The sequence below is a fragment of the Melitaea cinxia genome, chromosome Z, assembly GCF_905220565.1.
Source record: "Melitaea cinxia chromosome Z, ilMelCinx1.1, whole genome shotgun sequence".
NCBI lineage: Eukaryota > Metazoa > Arthropoda > Insecta > Lepidoptera > Nymphalidae > Melitaea > Melitaea cinxia.
Window position 1 is genome coordinate 18,582,614 of NC_059424.1, and position 25,575 is coordinate 18,608,188.

General features: G+C 30.9%; 1 protein-coding gene across 1 annotated transcript in view; it reads left to right on the plus strand.

Moving 5' to 3' along the window:
- Positions 1-24,916, plus strand: part of LOC123668895 (glutamate receptor 1-like) — a 194,637-nt gene extending 169,721 nt beyond the window's left edge. The window contains exons 11-18 of the mRNA XM_045602587.1: positions 5,701-5,868; positions 9,365-9,496; positions 9,916-10,004; positions 11,576-11,723; positions 12,290-12,450; positions 18,737-18,851; positions 23,418-23,678; positions 24,739-24,916. Coding sequence (XP_045458543.1) covers positions 5,701-5,868; positions 9,365-9,496; positions 9,916-10,004; positions 11,576-11,723; positions 12,290-12,450; positions 18,737-18,851; positions 23,418-23,678; positions 24,739-24,804 — 1,140 coding nt within the window. The 3' untranslated portion in view covers positions 24,805-24,916. The remainder of the gene's footprint in view (positions 1-5,700; positions 5,869-9,364; positions 9,497-9,915; positions 10,005-11,575; positions 11,724-12,289; positions 12,451-18,736; positions 18,852-23,417; positions 23,679-24,738) is intronic.
- Positions 24,917-25,575: the final 659 nt, after the last annotated feature.

Below are 25,575 nucleotides of genomic sequence, written 5' to 3' on the forward strand. Positions count from 1 at the left end.
ACCTTTTAAAAAAAACTCACTATTACTTCACATAAATTATATATCATTTTATAGATAATTGCTTGTTCTATAGGCATCCACAACTAAAAAATTTCAACTATTTAAAAAGAATGGTTAGGTATAGTTTAAGAAGAAGGAAGGCTATTTTTTCCTCAAATCAACGTGGGTGAAATCGCGGGGTCCAGCTAGTATATATTATAATATTTTATAAATTAAATACTAATAGTTAATATATCCTTCCTTTAATTGGGTTGTCTGGAAGAAATGGCTAAATAGCCATAAGTCCGCCCATTGTACTTCACAGTCTGCAAATGTTTATATATGTTTTTATTGTTTAAAATGTAGTTGTGGTGTGCAATAAAGTATAAATAAATAAAATAAAAAAAATTATACGAGTATATATACAGCCGACGCTCACGATAAGCCACTGCGCTCCACTGAAAATCTTTTGTTGATATTCCCATTACATCGAAAATCTTCAGCAAAGCGTTCTCTAAGCACTACTTCAAAATCTCCGTAAATATATATCTCCTTAATAAGGAGAATATTGGCCACAATGATTGAGCTAGAGTAACGTTATTTAATCACTTTTTATATTTAATTACATTTTATACTACGATAATATTATAGCTGTGCCCGCGACGTCTTCAAGTGCTTCGTCTACGTGGAATTTAACAAAAAAGTAGTAAAGTACTGTTCAGTTCGCAGAGTTATAAAATAAATAACTTTCTAAAATAAAAGTACCCTATGTTACTCCTTACTACATCAGCTATCTGCCAATAAAAGTCCCGTCGAAATCGCTCCAGCTGTTTCGGAGATTAACCGGAAGAAATAGACAGACAGACAGACAGACAAAATTTTTAAAAAATGTTATTTTGGTACATGCACCGTGTGTATATCCATATGCATTTAGTACAAAGCGGTTATTTTAATATTACAAACAGACACTCCAATTTTATTTAATTAAATATATTATATTATTTGATATATAATGATATATCAAAAAATAATAGTAATTATTATATTATATATTACTTTTCATTGTACACCTACACAATATACTTTCTTGCACGTACCAAGGTTGGCTGGTAGAAAATGCATTAGCGTTAATCCGGCCTTTTGCACACACTTGTATTAGTGTATTTATTGTACAATAAATAATTTAAATAAATAAGTAATAAATGCTAGGTAGCCAACAGTATGTATATGTAGGAAAGAGGAGGTCACACCAGTTAATAACAATGTAAGGTAACACAAGATAGTTATAGTTAATAGAGGGGAGAGTAACTTTTTAGCATACGATAGAATTACCGTGTGGGTGCCGGGTCCATCGTATAGCAGAGGGAGAAACTCAGAGCAGTTCCTAGGACTTGCGACCTAGGTGTAGGCTTAAGGTGGCCTCCTTTGAGATGTACATCAACCCTTGCCTTCACTGCTCGAGTTATCCGCCCTGCCTCGTCAAATTATAGATCGTAATATAATATGTAATAATTAATTCGTTTGCACAAATTAATTGTTGAAAACTACTAGCAGGATACAATTAATGCGCCGTGCCAAGCCAGAGCTAAGACTGCCTTAGCCGTTGCTTTGGACGTTTTGTACATGTTAGAATGACTCGAATAATAGAATGAGTGAGGGTAGGTGAATATCGAACGACGACGTGCTAAGTGGCGTGATCGGTGCATCTGTTGTTTATAAATCTCTTGCTAATTGCCTACGACAACACAGGTGCCGATATGTATAATAACTCGATTTCATAATATTAGTATACATATGTTTTTGTAATATTTTAAAACATATCATATAAAACACTTTTTACATACAAATAGTTCCTCCAAGTTTAAGTTGAAAATGAATGGTGAAATTAACTTAGTCACATATTAATTATTCTAGATATAATGTAGCCCAAATTGCTACTAAATCTTGTTCTATTAAGTATTATAACAATATTTACTCTGAAATCCTTATCGCAACAACAAGGGCGATGAACAAACACAAAGTCTGGACTAATTAATAGCCAAAGTGTTAACAGATATCACAGCTATTAGAGATGATTAATGAACACCGGTAATAGGAAGCTGTGCTATCTGCTATGGAAATAACATTATTCTGAACTCGAGATATTATTCTGACTTGGAATGTTAAGTTTATTTTATATAAATATATATATCTATAATATAAAAATGAGTCGCTGAATGTGTTGCTAAGCGCAAAACTCGAGAACGGTTGGACCGATTTCGCTAATTCTTTTTTTAAAATATTCCTTGAAGTACGAGGATGGTTCTTACGGAGAGAAAAATTCTAAAAAAAAAAATTTAAATTTCCTGAAAAAGTCTAAAAACAACACTTCTATACTCCCATACAAAAGATTTGTGATAATACTTAAAAGTCAATTTGAACTTTAATACCATACGATAAAGTTTGTGTTAGGCGATACGAAGTTCGCCGGGTCAGCTAGTTATAAATAAAAATGAATGTTGCTAAGCGCATAACTCGAGAATGGCTCGAATGAATCGGCTAATTTATTTTTTCGTATGTTTCTTAAGGCCCACGGAAGGTTTTAATAAAAAAAAAAAAAAAAAAAAAAAAAAAACGATATATTAATACGTGAAGCAAAAACTTTGTACCCCTTTTTACGAAAATTGCGCAGACGGAGGATTATGAAATTTTGTACACTTATAGTTTATATAGAGAAGGAGCACAGAATGCTAACATTTTTTACCACGCTTTTATTAGCTTGGGTTGTATGTATGTAATGGAATCTTTGTGGTTTTAGGGTGCTTGATATATTAAATGTAACAATTATTCCACTATCTATGTACGGAGTGTTATAAAAACAAAGTAAAAAGTTATGAAAATATAGTAAAATGCACCCCACGTTTTTTACTCTGAATTGAATAATTTTCTTAATAACTTAAATTTTAAACATTTTTGAATATCATATCAAAAATTGACCGCTCCAGCGGGGTTCGAACCCGCGTCTCCGACGTACCGTGTCGGCGCTCTAGCCAATTAAGCTATGGAACGATACACCCGCTCGAGCGAAATTTTCGATATGATAGTTTTAACTTACGGTTTAAGCGAACCTTATATATAACCTTATATTATAGCGGTTATAGCGAACTTAAATTTTATTATAATTTTATTTTGAAGTAATTAATTATGATTGATTGTTCGATCTTATACTATTGTAATATAAACTCTCTGTAATAAAAAAATATTTTCTACGTGTAGTGTGGTTTTTTAGATTTTTTTTAAACTACAATTTGTTTTAACAAAAATAAAAAAAAAAAAAAAAAAAAAAAACATTACACACACTACCATCTATTTGACACACACACACACATATTATATACTCTTTTGTTGATTGTCAAAGTCTATAGTCAAATGGTAATTTTTAAAAAAAGATCTTTTCTTCATTTTTTTTTTTGGTTTTTTTTAATTTCAATTTTTAATTATGGTCGAATTTCGATCTCTAGGGGACCATTAGTAATAATAAATTTTTGCTATTCACTTTTGACAGAACGAAGCCTATCCGGGTAGCTAGTAATCGTATAAATTTATCCATATAAATGGTATATTATGTAAGTTTAGAAAGGGTGGTTTAATGTGGGTATAATAATGAAATTTGTCATTATTTCTGTGTATCTTTTATCTGAATTATATTACTTTTCTTTTGAAAAATCCTACTTTCGTTTTGAATGAGATTTCGTAAAATGTGTTTTGACTTACCTTTTTAAATCGATTATAATATAATTTCAAAATATCGTTCAAGAACGAAGTGAAGCACAATGATTGAGAGAAGTCATAGATTCATCGCTATTGGTGTAGTCTACGGTTTGACCAAATCTTTGTTTTATGAATATTGATAAACATTATAAAAGTATATATCTGTTCAGATAATATTAAAAAGTCTTTGATAAAATACATTTTTTAAACGGTTTTATTTAGCTCACCCCGTTTGTTTTATTTTTTATTCTTGGGTCAAATTTAGTAATTCAAATTTCACCCTCTTCCTGTCAACCGATTAATCTGAAATTTTGTATACACTTTGGATTTTGGTGACAATACAATTATGTTTATTCATTATCATTATAAATTCAAGATGGCCGCCGCTACAAAATGGCGGATAATTTATGTTTTATTAATCCCATCAATATGGGTATCAAATGAAAGGGCTCAACAAGCAGAATACAATATACTATAAAAAATTGAAATCCAAGATGGCGGCCGCTACAAAATGGCGGATAACGTAGGTTTTATCAATCCCATCAATATGGGTATCAAATGAAAGGGCTCAACAAGCAGAATACAATATACTATAAAAAATTGAAATACAAGATGGCGGCCGCTACAAAATGGCGGATAACGTAGGTTTTATCGATCCCATCAATATGGGTATCAAATGAAAGTGCTCAACCAGTATAATCAATGTACTATATAAAATTAAAATCCAAGATGGCGGCCTCTACAAAATGGCGGATAACTTAGGTTTTATCAATCCCATCAACATGGGTATCAAATGAAAGGTCTCAACAAGTAGAATACAATTTACTATGCAAAATTGAAATCTAAGCTGGCCGCCGCTACCAAATGTCTGATAACAATTTTTTATCAATCCCACCAATATGGGTATCAAATAAAAGGGCTTGACAAGAAGAATACAGTGCACTATACAACCTCAATATTTAAGATGGGCCTTGCAATAATGAAGCACTAAATGAATTAAACAGAATGCGAAATAAAAACTAAAAACTAGAAAATAAAAATAGGTAAAAAAACTTTTTAAGTTAAACGGTTTTATGTTAAACATACATTGCAATGTTTAAGATAAATGTACTAAAAACCAAAAAATAATAAAATAGATACAGTCGTGGGAATTATAAACATATGCATAGACTAGACTAAAATAAAACCGTGGGGCACGTCAATTGTCTACAAATTATCGACTTAATGTGCGATAGAAGAATCGTTTAATTCGTCGTTAAAATAGGCAGTTGGCCCGCAGACGGTGAGGAAATTACTTACTATTTTCTTGCTCATGGAAATTCCAATAGTTATACACTCCATGTAAATAAAAGAGATGTTTCAACTAGTTTATCGTTGGACATTCACACTGCTGGCTGGCGAGGAATCGTTTCACTGCTCGTAGTTTGTCTTTAATTGACAAAACATATGATAAAAGTACTACTCGCTCACCACTATGAAACCCTAAAACTCGCTTATAATCGAGCTTGCTAGCTTGTTTCCACATTCTAGCCCTACTTATCACACGTCCATCGTTGTCGGTTGAACAACTGCCTAATTATAGTGTAACATTACAAAACAAACATTTTAATCAACGATTGTAGACAATTGACGTGCCCCACGGTTTTATTTTAGTCTAGTCTATGCATATGTTTATAATTCCCACGACTGTATCTATTTTATTATTTTTTGGTTTTTAGTACATTTATCTTAAACATTGCAATGTATGTTTAACATAAAACCGTTTAACTTAAAAAGTTTTTTTACCTATTTTTATTTTTACTAACAACATTGTAATAAAATTTTCTAAGCAATAAATTTTGAACTATTGAACCGAATTATTACAAGTTAGATACTTAAGTTATCTTGAGGTACACTTGTACACAATTGTGTAAAACATTCCTATATTTTTTGTGTTTCTTTATAGGTACTAAGATTTGCACTTTTCCACAGGAAGCTGATTTTGCCATAGCGCCTCTTGCAATAACTGCTGAAAGGGAGAATGCTGTAGACTTTAGCGAACCATTCCTATCGATAGAAACACCGATCAAGCACACCAAACAGCCCAAACAATTATCAGGAACCTTTAGTTTTCTACGACCTCTCTCTAAAGAGATATGGGTGAGTTTACTTTTTTAATCTATGATAATATTAAACGTTTTTTTAACTACATTTTTAAAAAGTACAACAAGCTATAAAATATTTATTACGGTATATTTTATTATTAACATGTTACCATACAAAAATGATAGCTTAAAATCAAATAGTGTAGTTAAACTAAATGGGTAGGCTTAGAAGCTAAGAAGACTATGTGCCAATCATTGCCGCTAATACTAAAGATTTGCGCTGATCAAATTGCTAATTTTCTGTAATTAAGTTTTTATCTGTCGTGAAATTCCATAATAAGCGTAATCAATTCATTTATCTAACTTAAAGAAATGTAGCTGAGTTAAGGAGAAGTACGAAGGAACAGGCTTTGATCGTCTCCCGTTTCTTTCTTATTATTCAAAAGTATGTTTCTCCTAAATTCGCTCAGATTTATATAAGGTTGTGATTTGTTTTTTCTCTCTTTTTTGCTTCTTTATCTCTTTTATTCTTGTATCTTTAAGGTAAAATATAGTAAAATATTTGACCAAATTATCATAAATTTGATATTTATCAACTGTCTTTAAAATTAAAAAAAAATGTACGAAATCTTTATTTACAAAGTACATTTAATTTAAAGCTAGCAATTCTTAGGTTATTATTTTTGAAGAACAATATAAATTTTAAAATAAATCCATTGTGATTCTAATTCTTGTGTTTCTTTATTATACGTTATTTTTTCTAAGCTCATACTTTTATTCTTCCATAAAAACTATTTAAGCTCACATCGAATGACGTAATAGAATAAACTGGACAACGGTTTCTAGTGCGAGCATGTTCATTTTTCAAATATCAAGTGCTATTGAGTAAATCCACGTGCGACAGTTAGTTTTAAAAACGAAACATTACTAAGCAAAAGTTACATCTCAATTTACATAACGACCCGCCCGAAGCGTATCCAAACATTTTCCGATAAAAGCGAGTACGTATTATGTTTATGACAGTTCTTGGGCAACTGAACTGTACTGCTTAGTTGTTCGTTGATTTATGATACGTACTGCAGCGATCGTAAGGTATTAGCAGGTTCGTGCTGGCGTACGTACACTAATGTACGGACGCGTTACGCTGTACGTGTATAGTAGTTTTGTCGTATAATCGCCAAAATGTATGTACGCACATTTTGGATTATCATTGGGGATATTTTTTTGTCTTCGTTACATGAGGGCTGGATAGTGGATATACCAATTCTTAAATTTAGATTTCAAAACCTTTTTTTTTTAATAAGTAGTTTGACTACACAATAATATGGTGGGATCGTTAGTAAATATTTCTTCTTGCATGTTTCGTTTATTTTTATTTAGGTTGAAACCAGTTGTATCGCTAGAAATAAAATTATTCCATTGTTCCATAATACTTCAATGGAAAATTATCTTAAACATTAATTGAATAAATTGGTATATACAAAATATTTATTGACAGAAATTAAACATACCGTGACTTCTATAAATATAATGCGTTTTTTGCTGATAATCTGTTACGTTTTGATCAGATTCTTTAATTTTATTTATCATTGTGCTAAGATATCAATACTTTTATTTTGTACTTTTAGACTGTTATTTTGTCTTTACTGGAATCAAACATAGAATAAATTGTAATGAAGGAATCAAGGCAGATTATCTAAATAAAATATCTCGCTATTGTGATCACGTGATCACATGAATAATCAAAAGCCTTCTTTCAAAATCTCAATAAAAAAAACTAGATTCTTATATACTGTGTTTAGTAACAAATCCTAATTAAAATATTAATACATATAAAACTTTTATTGTTACTCATTACAGCGTTTCGTTGTTTTATGTCTTTATCAAATATTTAATAAGCATACCTTAATGAAATAAGTATTTACTACTAAGGGGAAAAATAAAAAATATATATTCGAAATCTTACATCAAATTTCAATACTATAAAGTCTAGCTACGTAATCATAATAGCTTAAGTTCAAGATTAGTTAACTAGTGAGGTTCTCAGGTTTATTAGATCACTATAACCTACCGTGTTATTAATATAATCTTCATTTAAGAGTATTTATTACACAGCACTAAGATTTAATATTGTTGTTTAACAATAAATAGACTCTCATAGTGCTTAAACTTGAGCATTAACTTGTAATATTGATATTAATGTTACGTATTATTGCCATATTACTTACAAGATATGAAAAGTTTATTAAGTAACATATTAGACATGGTAACAATCGTAATAACATATTAACAAAAGATAAGTACTAACTTTATGATGAAAAAAAAGAAGACATTTACTACTGTTTTCGGTTTTACTTTATAAGGGTAATGTCTAAGTACTTATAGTAATTTAGCATAAATAAAGTATTCTATGCTAAAAATTAAATACGATGAACAATAATTGAATATAACCGTATACAGATCAAAAGGGGTATTTTGCTCTACATTTGATTGAAAAAAAAGCTGATCCTTTTCGAGCTTCAGAAGTAAGTGCTTATGTTTTCAGATACCATTAAATACATTATGTAATATTTGTATTGTAGGTCAAAGGAGGTAGCTGCGCTTAAACTTACTTCCGGTTCATTCGATATGAAATATTATATTTTTTAATTTTTAACGATTAGAAGTACAGAAAAAAACGTATTAATTTGAGAACTCAATGTGACAAAAACTCGGAAATTTGTAAAAAAATGTACACAACGCATTTGTGGTGTTCTTACCACTAATATAAATATAGTAAATAAGCACTAAGTTTTGTCACTACACTACTATTTTGTATTAGATAAAGCTTATTAAGCTTCATAAGCGACAAGACTAGATCGGCAAACAAGCGTACAGGTTTCATGATGGTAAGCGACTACTGCAGCTTATTGACGCCTCATCATCATCATTACAGCCCATACAGTCCACTGCTGGACATAGGCCTCCACAAGTTTACGCCAAAAACAACGTGAGCTCATGTGTTTTGCCCATAGTCACCACGCTGGGCAGGAGGGTTGGTGACCGCAGGGCTGGCTTTGTCGCACCGAAGACGCTGCTGCCCGTCTTCGGCCTGTGTATTTCAAAGCCAGCAGTTGGATGGTTATCCCGCCACCGGTCGGCTTTTTAAGTTCCAAGGTGGTAGCGGAACTGTGTTATCCCTTAGTCGCCTCTTACGACACCCACGGGAAGAGAGGGGGTGGCTATATTCTTTAGTACCGTAACCACACAGTACACACAGTACACAGTAGTATTGACGCCTGCAATACCAGAAATATTCCCAAAGGAGATCTGATCACCTTAGTCACCAATAAACACAATACTGCTTAAACGCATTATTATTTAGCTGTGATCTTCCGTAATGTCAAGGTACATAACCAGTCGGACTGCTTCAAGTTTCGAGCAGGACAGTTCCCGCTATCTTAGTTTTAGTCAAAGTAAAAAGATATGCCAATTGTATTGTTTTATAAATTATCATTTTATCAAATAATATTATTATTATTGATATTATTCTTATTATAATCTTGTTTTAGCTCTGCGTACTATTTAGCTTCTTTGCTGTGAGCATTGTGCTGTTCCTGGTGTCAAGGTTTTCACCGCACGAGTGGCGATCTGTCTCTATCACGGACACCCATTTGGAACAGCCAATAAGCAACACTAATGAGGTAAAGGAGGAATATATACATGTCGTGCTAATTATAGACTATATTAAAGGAAACCGGTACTACTTCATACTTTGAACGACTCATTAACCATTTGTACAAATATAAAGGTTTACATCGAAAGGAAAATCTTAAATGCCTTGCTGTTGTGAGTTCTATAAACTATATCCATATTTTCCGTAATCCCATCGTCATCTATAGAAACATAATCTAGTAATAATGAATTTTATCTTTAAATTTTGTAGTACCTATTCCATTTACAAGCACTTATAAATTAGCGGTATTAATTATTTATTTATTTACAGAAAATATGTAAGTAATTATTATTACTAAATAAATAAATAATAATATTGATGCGCCATTTTTATGATGAGCGACTTAAATTAACATTAAAACAAACATTACACTCGTTTTTTTTCCAGATAATCTTGCACAACGATTTCAGTATTTGCAATTCTATCTGGTTTTCACTTGGATCATTCATGCAACAGGGCAGCGATGTTGTTCCAAGGTATACTAATTTATAACTTAAATAAACTTGAAATAGTATCTTTTGACTCGTTCGAACCATAGAAAAATATGTCTATTTTAAGAAAATTGTAATTGATATGTAGTTAGACATACAAATAAGACTCATTTGATGACTGATTAAGCCTGTAATATCCCACTACTGGGTATAGGCCTCTTTCCCCATCTAGGAGAAGGATCAAAGCTTAATCCACCACGCTGCTCCAATGCGGGTTGGCGGATATATTCTCTACTATGAGCAATGATCGCTATCAGGTGTACATGATAACAACCGGGACCGGCGACTTAACGTGCTCTCCGAGGCACGGTGGGGAGACCCACAAGTACCTCATAAACACTTAAATCACGGCAAAAACCTGTATGACTAATACAATGTTTGTCATGTGCGGGGATTGAACCCGCAACCGCCAGCGCAACAGGTACAGTCCATGGCTGTGACCGATGCCAACGCGGCATTTTTTAAATATAATAATCGTAACGTTAACATTAAAAGGTAATTTTAATTTAATAAAGTTTACCCATTTCTTTGCAAGTATCTTGTATGTATCTTGTGAGTCTTCTCGTATATTCTTTTATTACATGAAATTTGTATGCGCACCTTGAACGCGAACATCCTGTTAATATGCCGCTGGGCGAAGGCTCCTTTAATTAAGTGTTAGGATCTAGAGATTACAGCTGTGTTAGTTTTTCTTATAAAACACACATATTACTATCTCGAACGTGAAATGAGACATCGTAAATAAAAGTTAGATATACTGACTATATAAAAATGTATATATGTATAAATATGTTATAACTTACACACAGGATCGTCTGTTTCTACGTTAAGCAAATTAATGTTTGTGCCTATAAGGTAATAGCCGACTGGTATAACTATTTTTTTTAATAAACATAAATGGATATAATACATATATAAATAGATACAAATATCACAACCCAGACTCAGGTCGGAATCGAACCATTAACCTCGAATCAGAAAATAGGGCCACTACAAACTCTGTCAACGGGCCTGTCAATATAATTTATATTTAGAGGAAAAAACTTAGAAATAAATTTAGTTTAAGCAATTACTAACTAATAAATTAGTAACGATAATATATATAGTATAATTATATCTAAATAATAAAATCGAATGCAACAGAAAATATAAAACAACAATTCGAAATAAATAAATAATCGATTTCACAATTGAAATAAAGATACTTTGACAACGTAGAGAAATTCTACGAAAACTCAAACGAGAATAATAATCTAATAATTTGTTAACATTTACATAATCATGTTGTAATACAATTAAAGTGACAGTGATTCTAGCTGCCTAATTTTGCGACCAAATCTGTGTTGAGGTAAATTGAATCACATAGAAAGACTTTAGTTACGTTCCTATTGACAAAAGGAATATTTTCAGTTAAATCTAAATTACGCTTAGATGGTGATTTCAGGTTAAACTGATAAAGGAATATATATAAAATATGTTCATTTTGAGTTCGAAAATTTATATAGGCAACGTCGTAGTTTTAAGCGTATAGGTGTTATTACTTGTATTGTTTCCAGATCATTGTCCGGGAGGATTGTCGGGACGGTTTGGTGGTTCTTTGCACTCGTTCTAGTGTGTTCCTATACGGCGAATTTGGCTGCCTATCTCATTGTCGAGAGAATCTCAGTACCTGCTTTGCACTACGAAACAAGGGTTCAAACCGAAGTAAGAATAAAAATTTAATACAGGTAAAACTGCAAGCATAAAATAGCGAAGCGATGGCACGGCGACTGTAAAAATTCATTTTAATGTTAAATATAATTCGTTACGTACTATGTTTGAGGAACCAGATTAAATGTGCAATTGGTATTCGAGAATAATTGTAATATATTATTTTAAAGTAATTTAAACAAATTTTAAAATGACTTAATGTCTAAAAGCACAAAATTATTTTGTTGTAATTTTAATATTCTTATTATTTTTATCACCATTTTGTACATCGCTAATCTATTATTGCCGTAGTTTTCTGTTAAGGTCATCAATTATTTATTTTTAATAAACAAAAATATGCTGAGGGGTGTATATAAGGCCAGTAGCACATTTTATTGTTAACTTACAAAGAACAGAAAAAGGTAAAATAATTGTGACCTATTACATATATATTTTGTTCTAAATGGCTTTTTATCAAAATAAACGTATACAAAAACTTATACACACCTTTCTTTAACTTATTAATGTAACCGATGATAAATAATCACAAATATTCCATTCCTATTCCAATACTTATGAAGACGCATTTTCAGAGCCAAGCTACGAATAGCTTGATTAAAGACGTCGATGTAACTGACGGTCCCTATATTCAAAATAGCGACAATGACTGTTCTGTGTCACGAGCTTGTAGATACAAGATCATTAATTTCGGCATAGCAACCGCCAAGGGATCTCCGTTAAGGTAATGAATTGTTTCAAATATTAAGGAATATTAGAGTCATAAATTCTGTATTTTTATCATTATTTCCTTTTATCCTATCTTAATATTCTCAATTGAAGAGTTTTGATCGATCAACCGATCAACTAGAAAATAATTTTAGATAGTTAAGCGGACTAAAATTGCCAAACTAAAATGCAGCACTAAAGTATCTCTTGAATCATTAGTCATCGTGCTCCAAAAATTGCGTTCCTCCGTTCTGACGACAGTCAGCGTGCATTCGCAATATATAACACTCTTAGGTTTCTTAGATTCCTTGTCCTTATCTGAGGTCAATGTTTTCAAAGCTGATTTTCAGTACTCAACCTGACATTCAAAAACTTTTTCAAGGTTATTGGAGCCAGAAACTATTGCAGAAATAAAACACTAACAAGACAAGTGTTCTCTATTAAAAAAAATTGAAAATAACGCTTTGTCTCTGTAACGTATAGGTGGCAAGGGATTTTTACAAGCTGGTTCAGTACTAGGTGTTGAATTCACGTATACATGTAATGCATACATATATAAGAATGGTTTAAGTCGAAGCTTATTCCGATAAGTCATAAATGAATCGTCCAATCTACTTATGATTGATATCCCAATGAATAGACAACCAATATTGTATTTCCAATTAAGGAAAATGACGAATTAATTGGTATTAAGGAAACGATAAAACGTTACCAGAAAGTATCTTTAAATACGACTGCTACTACCTTAATATATCGTAAAAAATATTTTTTGATTCTGTTATATTCAATAATTATATATATCGTCATTGGTTTATTAGAACACGCCAATTAACAATCGCTCTGGTGTAATGGTCCTCGGGATGTACAAACATTTCTTTCTGGTTTGGAAGGCTGTCCTTGTGGGTCTTCCCATCGTGCCTTGGCGAGCACGTCAAACCATCGGCTCCGTTTGTTATCATAAATACCTGATAGGGATCGTTACTCATAGTAGGGAACATATCCGCCAACACACAGTGGAGCAGTGTGGTGGATTAAGTTTCAATCCTTGCATGCCAAGCATTGGGATTTTATAGGTTAAATAATTTAATTTCACCATTTCAATTAATATCGTAATTGTTTAGCACAAGTTACGGTCCATGGTGTGTCATTGTGTTGATTGCGTGCGGCTTAGTGAATTTCCTCTGAGAGGCTTACTAATTGGTTATAATTACAATACATAAGTACAATGTTGTCGAACTGTATCATAATTATTAATAATCTGTCATATTATTGCCAATAATGATTAAGCATCACGATTATAATTATGACATAACAAGGATAGGGATTTGTAGATTTTTTAGATTTTGTCTTTTGATTTGCTTACACCAAGCATGACCCTAATTTAAAGGTTTTAATGGCTAAAAGTATGGTTTTTGTTTATGTTCTTAAATACGATTTTTTGTATTCTAGCTGTGTCAGCGACTTCATCCGCGTGGAATTTAGCAAAAAAGTTATTGTTCAGTTCGCAGAGTTACAAAATAAATAGATTTATAAACCAAAAGTAGTCTAAGGTAATCCCTATTACATCAGCTATGTGCCAGTGAAAGTCCCATCAAAATCGGTCCAGCTGTTTCAGAGATTAGCTGGAATAAACAGACAGATAGACAACAATTGTAAAATATTATTTTGGAATATGTACCGTGTATACATCCATATGCATTTAGTATGCTACGTGTTAAAAAATTGTTTGTTGGGTTAGAGAGTCACCCACAACTCCTAACACGAGACACAAGAGAGAGAGTAAAAAAATCCTACAGAAACTTAATCTTCTTTTCAAAACACACAAAATCACCTTACACTAAAGCAAAGCTTATACCATAAGAAACTACAATGACTCACCCACAATTAATTGCACTCAGATCTTAAGACGGCGAGAGAAACCAACCCAAAAAAAAGAAAAGAGCAAAAGGGGGCCGCAACACACGTCCTGAGCCTTATATACAGCAAACCCCCCGCGCGTTGCGACACAACTACCCCCTAAGGTGCACCGCGACGCAGTACAATACGAGGGTATTCCAAAATTAAATCAGTCGCCTAGAAAAAGTAAATAGCAACGCTAATGCATAACTGCTATTATACATCAGCAGGAACGAAATCAGGCGCTATTAAAAATATATGCTACAAGTAAAAAGCGGCTATTTTAATATTAAATACGGATACTCCAGTTTTATTTATTTGTATATAGATAATTACTATAACTTCGCCAATTGCCGAAAATAACAGTGGCTTTACGATTTTATATTCAAAATTACAGAGGGTAGTTGTGATTTATTTACAAGGCTCAATAACTGACTTTCCTGTTACAATAATGTAATTTTACTGTAATATGATACTACGTAGTAGGGAAAATAAGAATTTGAAAATATTCACACAAATACATTTATTTCATTTTTCTTAGTTTAAAATTAATTTGTATTTTTATCAATGTGTATGTTCACTCTACTACTCGTATCTCGTAGAAATGAAAGAAAAGTAATTACCTAACAGCCTATTAAAGAAACGATTAAAAGGAAGCCTGAATCCAATATATTTTATAGGGTACGACCAAACCTTTCGAAGCGTAATACCATCACTGTGGTCGTCGTAATATCCGTAACAGCGTCAGTTGTAAAGCCAAGAGTTTTTTGAACCCGTGGCTTATCTAGTGGAGTCCCAAATAGGGCTGCCTTCGCATAAATTAAAAAAAAAAACGAACAAACACCCAAAATTTTAATCATTTGGATTATATTTCAGTATAATAAACACATACATAAAATTTAAAACCACCTTTTCTTTATATCATTCTGATATTAAAATATATAAAAAATAGGATTACTCTAAGCATTTTTAAATTAAATGGAACACTAATCTGTTACAGCTGGGCAAATAGCCTTTTTTATTTTATGGAGATGTATCCATATCTTCTAAGCTAAGTAAAATCCATGCCTAAATAAATGGCAGCCCTACTCTTACTACCAATATTCTCCGCGCGAATGGTCAAAGAGAACTTTGTCACCGAATGCTTACATTTTTCCACCGGCCACTGTTTTAAAACGATTGATCCTTTGAAGTGTTCATCAACATTCGGTTCGTAAACTTTTTTGTACGATTTGGTGTCAGATAAAGGAACTTATCGGTATTCACGAAATTGAAGGTCAGACCGGAAGGGCAGGAAATAGAAAATAAAAAATTTACGTAAATAAAATAAGTATAATCATTTTATTTCAAAATGGAATAGAACACGATTTTTAAACGAAAATTGTTTAGAATTAGACAAATAAGAACACGCCTAAAATTTACTCATTAATTTGATTGCTTAAATGGTAATTTGCAAACACTTAATTTAAATATTAAACCCTAAAAGGAGTAGGCACTATTTTCTGTCTTTTTCAGAACAATCTCGATGTTATGGCTATAAATATTATAAAATATTATTGAGAAAATACTAAAATTTATTTTATTTACAAAGAAAAATAAAATTGTATTAAAATATTAAAACCTAAACATCTAAGTAGAAGAAATAACGAAAACATAACAAAAGAAATTTCAGACGGCTTTAGAAAATTATTTATAAGCATTGCAAATAAATTTTGATAGAAATCAATAAACAGCGTTTTATAGAATCGCATGCTTAAAAAGTAAAACAATGGAACATTAAAATTGAACTAGTGAACGATTACATTGATTTTTAAATCCATACAAAACCTCAAATGGGTATAAAACAAGCACTGATTTTTGCTCCGTCGTAGCGGCTTAGCCGTTTATAACGTGTCTTCGAGCAGAAAACTGAATTATGGCCCCGTTCGCTGAAATAGCTTCGAAAATATAACCGGAAGGAGTGTACAAATCGTATAAGGATCAAATTGGAAAAACTCAATGGTTGGTAAAAGTCCATTCTTGGCGGAAAGTCGGAACAGTGAAAATAAAAGATTCGTAATACATATATATATAGAAGGATGAGTACACTCGCAAACTAGCTGCTACACAGGATGTTCCAGCTATCTGGCTTAAATCTCGCCTCTGTCTGGTAATTCCCAGTTGAATACTGAATAGTCGTAAATTTACATGGGGTACGTCAGTGGGGAAAGTGGGTGCTCTGCATTTCGAATTTATACCACCCCATTTTTATGGTACACGATTTGCGAACGTGATTTTTAACAACAAGTTAAAATTTACATTTTATAACGTACAGCTGTGATTTTATGATGGCTCGGTTCATGAGGGACTTTATTGGATGCAGTGAATTCGCGGGATTCCTCTCCGGGCGTTATGAGAATAGGTGATTTCTCTCACGTTTCTGGTCTTCTTTAAATTGTCATATAAGAGCGATAAATTTGAAATTTTGATAGTTCGTATTCATTTCATTGGATTAAAAAACAGTGTATTGTAAATTAAAATCATATGTATGTCTATTTGCACTTCAGTATTTGGACTTCAGTACTACAATTACTTTTTAAATGTTACTCCTAAAAAAAAAAATTAACTATTTAACTTAATTTTGATCGAGGTTCAGTATCATTATCGAGAATAATTTTAAGATAATGCTTAAAAAAATAATTTTGTTTCACAAACTAGATAGGCAACGTTTGCCTTTGTAACTACTAAACACTTACTCACAAATGGGATTTTATCCCATTGAATATCTAATTAGAATGTTTTCCTCTTTTTTTTCTTCTGTTTCATACTATACTAATTTATAATTGGTCCATATAATCACGTGGAGTATAAGATTATGAACAAAAATTATTTAAAAAAAATTGCGTAATAATTGTTTTGTAAAGCTCAGTAAAGTATAAATATTTTATTATTTCATACGATATTCATTAAAAACTCAATATATACAATAACAGAAAAAAAATAGTATATAATGAATTAAACAATTTAATCAGGTATTACATGAGATATTTATTTATTTATTTATGTTCGATGTAGTTCAACCTTAAATCTTCAATGTAGTTCGATCTAGCATAGTCAAGTTAAGCACATTCCACTGATCGTGGTTGATATTAATGTGTAATAATAGTTGAAGAGTTATTTCTTGAAATTAAACATTTAATAAAAATTGGTTAATCTAAAATAGAAAATTCAGTTACAAAAAAAATGTAACCTATGGTAAAAAAGTGACGGCCATTTTGTGATTGTTATACTTTTGATAATCATTTTGTTGCTTGAATTCATTTCTAAAATTAGATTCGGTATATTTTTAAGAGCGTGAAATTTTAATCAACCGTACCGTACGATTTACTTATTTTAGACCCAAAAAAATTTAATATTAACTGAAAGATTTTTTTTATCAAACCTCAGGTTAAGAATTTAAATTAATGAAAGAACATAAATTTCAACATTGTTATATTTCATAACAGCTTTTACGCCATATTGGATAAGTTGCCGCTTTACGAAATGACGCTTTGGTCAAAAATTTATATTTAATATTCAATATAAAGGACCACAAAATATTATTACTTTTTTAATTAAAAAAAATATTAAAAATTTACTCATCTGCAATATAAAAAAATGAATTCTAGAAATATGCGTAAGCGGATAACTTCCAAACGACTGTGGATATGATTTTGTATAAAAAAAAACAACCTGTGTATACGAAAAAAAAAGTATTGTGACGCTAAGCTCACTGGGACAGCTTCACGATATAATTACGAATAATTCAAATATCCGTATACTGCATATTACATAAACATAAACAGAGGCGGTGTGAAATAGAAAAAAGTTATGCCATTTTGTTATCTACATTTTTTGTAACAAAGTATTTGTTGTCTTTTATTCATTTATTTTCACTCACATAGCGTTTCGCTATCGTGAGAGTTTCTTTTTAATTGAATCAGATTAGTGGCTTTAGAGTGAGTTTCTTAAAATGAATATAAAACATTGTGTTGTAGTAAATGTATCTTTGGATTTGGACAATGTCTTTATTTATCACTTGAAAGTGAAAAATGATAAAAATAATAAAAATTTATAAAGAAATAATAAAAAATAATATAAAATAATAAAAAATAATGGCATCTCAAAAAGTTTAAATATAATTTTTGAGATGCCATTTTTTTATTATGCTCTACTTCATGGAAACACTGATAATTATCACTTAAAACAAATGTATGTATAAAAATACTATCTAACTAAAATTGCATTTAAACAATACAAAAACTCAATCAAATACATTTTCTATCCATCCTCAAAAAACAAAATCATCGTTATATTTCGCATTACATACTTTAACTACTAATGTTTTATATAAAAAAAAGTGCTTACAATCAATATTACTATTCCAGGGAGGGTATAAATATAGCGATCGTCAACATGAAGAAGGATGGCGTCATTTCTAAGTTATGGAGGAAATGGCTCTTGACTACAAATAAACCCGACTGCGATTTGGTCAAAGATGAGGTACGTGTTTTCATTACATATATATTAAAATTCCTTCAAACTTAACTTTTTACAAATGATATACTACTAATAATTATGTAAAATAATGACTTCGTGAGTTTCTCTGTCTGCTTACTTTAGGGTCTTAATGACTAGTTATTTTTGAGTTTTTCAGTCAAGAAATAGTATACGTTACAATAGCTTAAAAGAATAATATTTAGGACATTATTTTACTTTTTAAATGTACATAAAAGGAAAATACAATATCTATACAAACTTAACAGCGGTGTTATCGCTGATAGTGAATTCTTACAGAACACTCCTGTCTATAAAAATACATTGCTATCATAACAGTCATACGCTATACGTGCAAATATCTATAAAACACAATTAATCAATAATAAATAAATACTAAATACATTAAAATATGATAAAATAACAAATAAAGTGTTTATTTAAGTCATATATAACAAATAAAATACATAAATTATATTTGAGTACATTTCGTGTTATAAATAAATAAATTAATAAATAATTATATAACAAAATAATATAACAAACGGCATACAATTTGTGAATAAAGAACATTGAGTTTTATATATTTTTGTAAGTTTAATGTTGATGTCAAATTTTGAGTTATAACATTATTTCATCGTAGTTGCGATATGTATGGAGAATAGTTAAAAACAGTCTTTAGAAATGGCGATCACGGATATGACACGGAGTCGCGGGAACTTTTATGACATAGTGAGTGGCTTGTACGGTATCTCTTTTGGACTCTTGCCAACCGAGTAAAGGCTAATGGTTCTCGTTATAAATAACGTATTTTTGAAAATAAACAATTAAAATTAAAGATTTTTTTTAAAACGAATATATAAAAACACGGATTGAAGCCAAAATTAAGTTCCAAACTTTTTTGTTCTTATTGAATTATTTTATTTAAGATTTTTTTTGTGTAGAATTGAATTTGAGTGTTTTCACAAAATAGGTTTACAATTAATTCCAAAAAATTAAATACCTTTAATCGGTGGTAATTTAATCGACCAAGATCGGAGGTAACTTTAATTAAGCTTTCAATTCTCTAAAGTGTAAACAGTTTACTTTTAAAAGACTATTTCATTTCTTCGTCTGGAAGATTGTTATATATATAGTTATATCGACTTGTTAAACTGTAACTCAGATAACTACGAGTACATTATATATTAAATAGAATTGTATTCGCCAGAATTTGTAAAGACATTCTGACCTAATTTATCGTATATGTCAAACTAAAACCCCTAGAAGGACGTGCTAAACAAAAAAATGTAGCTTAGTTTATATTTTGACATTTAAATTATGATAGTATATTTTGTCCACGACAATGTATGCTTAATGAAATGAGAAATAAAAGGCTTATTTATTTATTTATTTATTTATTAACATTTCGGACGACTTAAGAATCTATTTTCAAGATTAGCTAACGTTTTTTACGATGATACGTGGAACTTGTCCAATCACACTGCCTGGTCTTTGTAGTGAGCAGGTAACAAAGAACGGACATTGATTTACTTGATGTGAACTGACACGGCTAGTTAGGTCATAAGTTTATACCTACATAAGCAATGATGAATACTTTGATGTTAGTTAACCTTGTTATATGATACACGCAACATTCGCAAGCCGTTTGTTAGGGGTGTACACGTTAACCGAAATACTACTAACAATGGTTGATTCTTCCCTTATATGGAAGTGTTACAAGGCAATATTAAAATATACTAGGAGATGCTACATGCTGCTACCTTTGAGACATCCATAAATTTTATATGTATTGACGGTGTGTGGGGCGTGTCATGATAATTATTGATACTGATACAGAACCAGGCTACTGGAACAGTGTCTAAATCATAATGTTGTTTGTTAATGGTGCATGCTTCAGGCAACTCGCTATAATATAAGTATTCTATAATGACGGTATTTGGAGCCGTCGTAAGTACAAGAACAATAAATAATACAATAATAACTAATAACATTAAATGTTATTGAAGACGGTAATGGCTGAAGCCGTCTTATCTATATAAATAAAATGAATGTTGCTAAGCGCATAACTCGAGAATCGCTCGTACAATTCGGCTAATGTATTTTTTTATATCATCCTTAAGGGCCACGGAAGTTTTTAGTACAAAAAAAAATATATATGAAAAAAAAATTACCTTTAAATTTTGACAGAACGAAGTCTGTCCGAGCTTGTATAAAATAAATATATGTAAATTTGCGTGACGGACCGACACGTATAAAGAATTCGTTGAGAATTCTCTTAACAAAGAGATGTATCGTGCGATATATCAAAGGGACGATACTCTTCTATCGAAAGTCTGTCAATCACATCCATTTCTCTACTCAATGAGTCTTCCATTGTATATTGTAGGATTGCCTCGCTAATTTATTAGGGAGCATAGACTGCAGTATACGCAATTTGTAAAACTGTACCGACCATCGAACCTACGTAAGATCGCTTCATCTAGTCACCGGGTTTCCGAAGTTCGATTTATAATTCGTGAGCGCTTGTTAGGGTGTTCTTTTTTAGCATTTATACCATCTTCGACTGCGATCGACTCGTGGGATACCGGAGGAGCTTGCGTCGACTTTGACGTACAGTGATTCTGTGAATCCGTTTATGTTGCTCATTTGCGACTCATCTACTACTACGACTAGACGATATCACGAGCCAAATAAATAATATTTATACTATATATATTATTTGTGTTCTCTCCATAGTGTAAGTAGAATCTAATTACAGTCTGCACCAAATTGGATACTTATTTTTTGTTCGTTATGTTCTTTAAAATACAGTTTACCGAAATCGATATATCTACTAAAACTTTGCACAAGGATCAGCATGCTAGTTTAAAATAGACTTATAGGTTGGTAACGTCCAATGAGACCATGGATCTTGATCAACGACCACAAATTCACAAGATAAAATTAGTTTATAAGATCATACACGTTAAATTTATTTTCAACTATGTCGTAAATAAATACTTAGAACTTTGTAACGCTAACAATGTAAACTGTACAGTCACGGCTCGTTGCATCCCTTCCGTAATAGAAGCGATATTTTTCATAAGAGATTTTTTGCTTCGCTGACTGTAATATAACGTAAGTATATTTTTAAATTATCCTCCTATGTCGTTAAAATTCTTTTTTAAAATAATAATATCAACTTAATATTGTATTTTTTATTAAAATTTCTTATATCTATCTATATAAGTAAAATTGAATCGCTAAAATGTCCATATAATATTTATGTAGACAACCCAAATTCTACAGTGTTTGACATCATCACCAAAACCCGAATACCCATATCCAAAGTTACAGCTGAAAAAACAGTGGTTGAAAGGAAAATATAACCTAAATAGCCGACATTTTTCGAACCACAAACGCGTCACTTAAGAAAAAAAGGCTAAATGATAGAGTGTTAGCCTGGACATCGTTCGGAGGCTTATGAAATGTTTTTGCGTACAATAGTATAACTGAAAACATTTTTGCCAGTATTATTATAGGATATTTAAAAATAGAACAGCATTTTATTTTATTTTTTAATATTGACGCTTTCGATTGATATGACGCATTAGATAACATTATAATAGTTAAAATTGAAAGAGCTCTAAAAATTGCGCTTAGTTTTGGAGAATAGAGTGCATAAATTCGTGCCTACAATTATATTATTATTGCTTATCCCTAATATATATAAATGAATGCCTATTACCCTTGCTCATGCCACGGCAAACGGCAAAAAACCGAGGGTAAAAGCTAGTAAAGTAATAAAAATAAATTTTAATACGTAGTTTATTATTTAATGTAATATAAGTTTGCGAACGTAAGAAAGAAATGAAATTATTTAAATTAACAAATTGTTCAAAATTTAAAAATAATTAAAAAAAATGTATTCATAGTTTATAATTATATTTAGAGAATAAGTTGTTGAAGCACCTTTACAAGAACAAATACATAAATAAATACCCAAGTAAAAATTAAATTAGTATTAATATATTTTTATGAGTTCCTGTTACGTAATATTGTTCGAGCTAACATCGGATATTGAGATACGATTTAGCTTTCCCTTGAGAACTGTTTCATTTCCCGGTTCACCGGGATAAACAATATTGACCCGGAAAACATTTTAATATTACGTGCCAACCAAAAATTCATTTACAGCGATACTGTTGGATGACATGCCATCTCATAGCTTATAGTTTCGAATCCGCGTACAGTTGGGTCGGTCGATTGTTTTGTAACATATGTTTATTAGTTATACTGTGGATTTTCCAACCGCACCTATAAGTCCCAGTTGTTATAATTAGAGAATTATTTTTTTAACCCGCAGTAGAGCAGTGTGTTCGATTAAGCTATGATCCTTCTCCTATATGCAAAAAGGCTTGCGTCCAACTGTGGGACATTATAGATACCATCAAATTTGATATTAATTTACGTATTTGTAATAGGATCCTTACGTTAATAACGTCATAAAAGAATTACCTTTATATTAATTATATTATATATATTTCTAATAAAATAAAATCCTTAAAAAGTATAAATATCAATTTCCAGGAAACAACAATAACGGAAATGACTTTATCTCAAGTGGCCGGAATATTCTACGTCCTAGTTGGTGGATTGGGATTGGCACTAGGTGTCGCTTTACTGGAGTTCTGTCAACACGGACGCGCTGAAGCGGCGCGGTCTAATGTTCCACTACGAGCGGCTTTACGTGCAAAGGCTAGGCTCGCGTCACATGAGAGGAAAACTCCGCAGAGGACGCCTCAACGTGATCAGGATAGACTTGGATGGAACGGAGCTGCTTTTACTGGGGTTAGTATTTTGAGAAAATATTAAAAAGTCTTGAACACATTGTTGTTTTTAAAAAATTTCAAATCTGTCAACAGATATTGATTTTATAGACATAAATAAAGTTTTAGAGGTAGTTAGTATCTTAGTCACAGACATAAAAGATTACGTTGTTTATTATTTTTTAATAAATTATTTTTAATATAAATTTTATGATAATAATTTTACATTATGATACAAACTGCTTAAATAACAATAATATTACTCTATTATTTCTATATAAAAATTAAAATATCTTAAAATATTTTATTTTATTTTGTTTATTTATTATTTAAACATGTTATACAACATTACTTTAGTCTCATATACATTATTTTACTTTTGATTATATTAATCTAATCAAAACACATTTTTTTTATAATCTCAGTTCAATGACTTCCTACTAGGAAGAGATTCTTTGGACAGTAGACATCGGAAGATGTTTTAAGGGTTTAACATCTAAATTGTAAGTTATAACTGGACCTCTTTCATCTCCACCGTGGACTTGTGATGTTTCAACCCTAAAATTATTCACAAGACTTACAGTTGCCTCTGATTAGCTTAACTAGGGTTGCCTACTTTTGGGAATGTAGCTATACTGAGAGAATTAAGTTTCTGAAAGGGTTAATTTAATATTTTATGCATCACATATACTATTTACTTAGATTAATAATTCGCAACTGTAAGTCAGACCTATAATCGTATATCGACTGTTATCTTTACCATATTGTGATATTGTCTAATGTTAACTTGTGTTTGTTACTTGTCTGAAAAATCTGTTATGTATCCTAATATGAGTTTTCTTAGTGTAATCAAAAACGGGTTATCAGTGTGTTTTTTGTTGATTTGATTAAAAACCAAGAAATATTGTTATCATCATCTTTTGTTACGTCCAAAAACGGACATTTAAAACCAAATTTAAGTCTCTAATAATAATTTGATATTTATTTAAAATAAATACATTTTATATTTAATTGGGTACAAAAAGATTTTTGTTCATTATATTTTATACAAAATTAAAAAGAAAATATGTGTGTTATTTCAGTATTTCCCCGCGGGTACCCAAATCTCCCAAGAAGACGCGGTCCACGCCAGCTTCACTCATGTCTGATCCGCGGAGAAGAGCGGCCACACTATCCGTCGCTCTTCTGTCTGCAAACCAAATAATGTTGATCTATATCAACTTTAAATAAATCATAACCATACATTGCAGATTTGTATTATCCGCCTATCTTTTATTTTACAGCAGCTATAAATCTACCAACAGATAAATCTAGCAGCTATAAAGCTTCTAGTACTTTTAGAAGGGTTAATTATTGACCTCAAAGGTATGATTACTATTTCAGCATACTGACATCATAATTCAATTTTAAATGATATAAAAATCTGAAATGTTCAAAAACTCTTTTATTTTAATGAATACCATTTTTATTTCTATAAACATTTCCTTAATATTATTTAAAAGGGATAAAAAATTGTAGGTGTTTATAATGGATGATCTGATAATGTTTTGTTGTAAGTTATGCGCTAGAGAATTATACTTAAAAGACGTGAAAACATTTGCTTTTGTAATATATGAAAATTGTTTTTGAACCCTTATCTCGTTGTGATCTAGTATTGGACATTTTAAATATTTTAGTGAAATTTGTAGGTGTGAATTTTGTATTGTGTGTAACTTTATATTGTATTATTATATTAAAACTAATCAAAATAATTTACATAAACTTAATACATATTTCTACGTAATTTAATTGTAATTTCATCTTAATTTACTTTCATTGCTATACGAAAGTGATAAATCTTGTTCTTAATTCGAATTTTATAATTAATTTTAATACATATAGACCTAAAATTCAGTGTTAATCAATTTGTAATGTTTTTA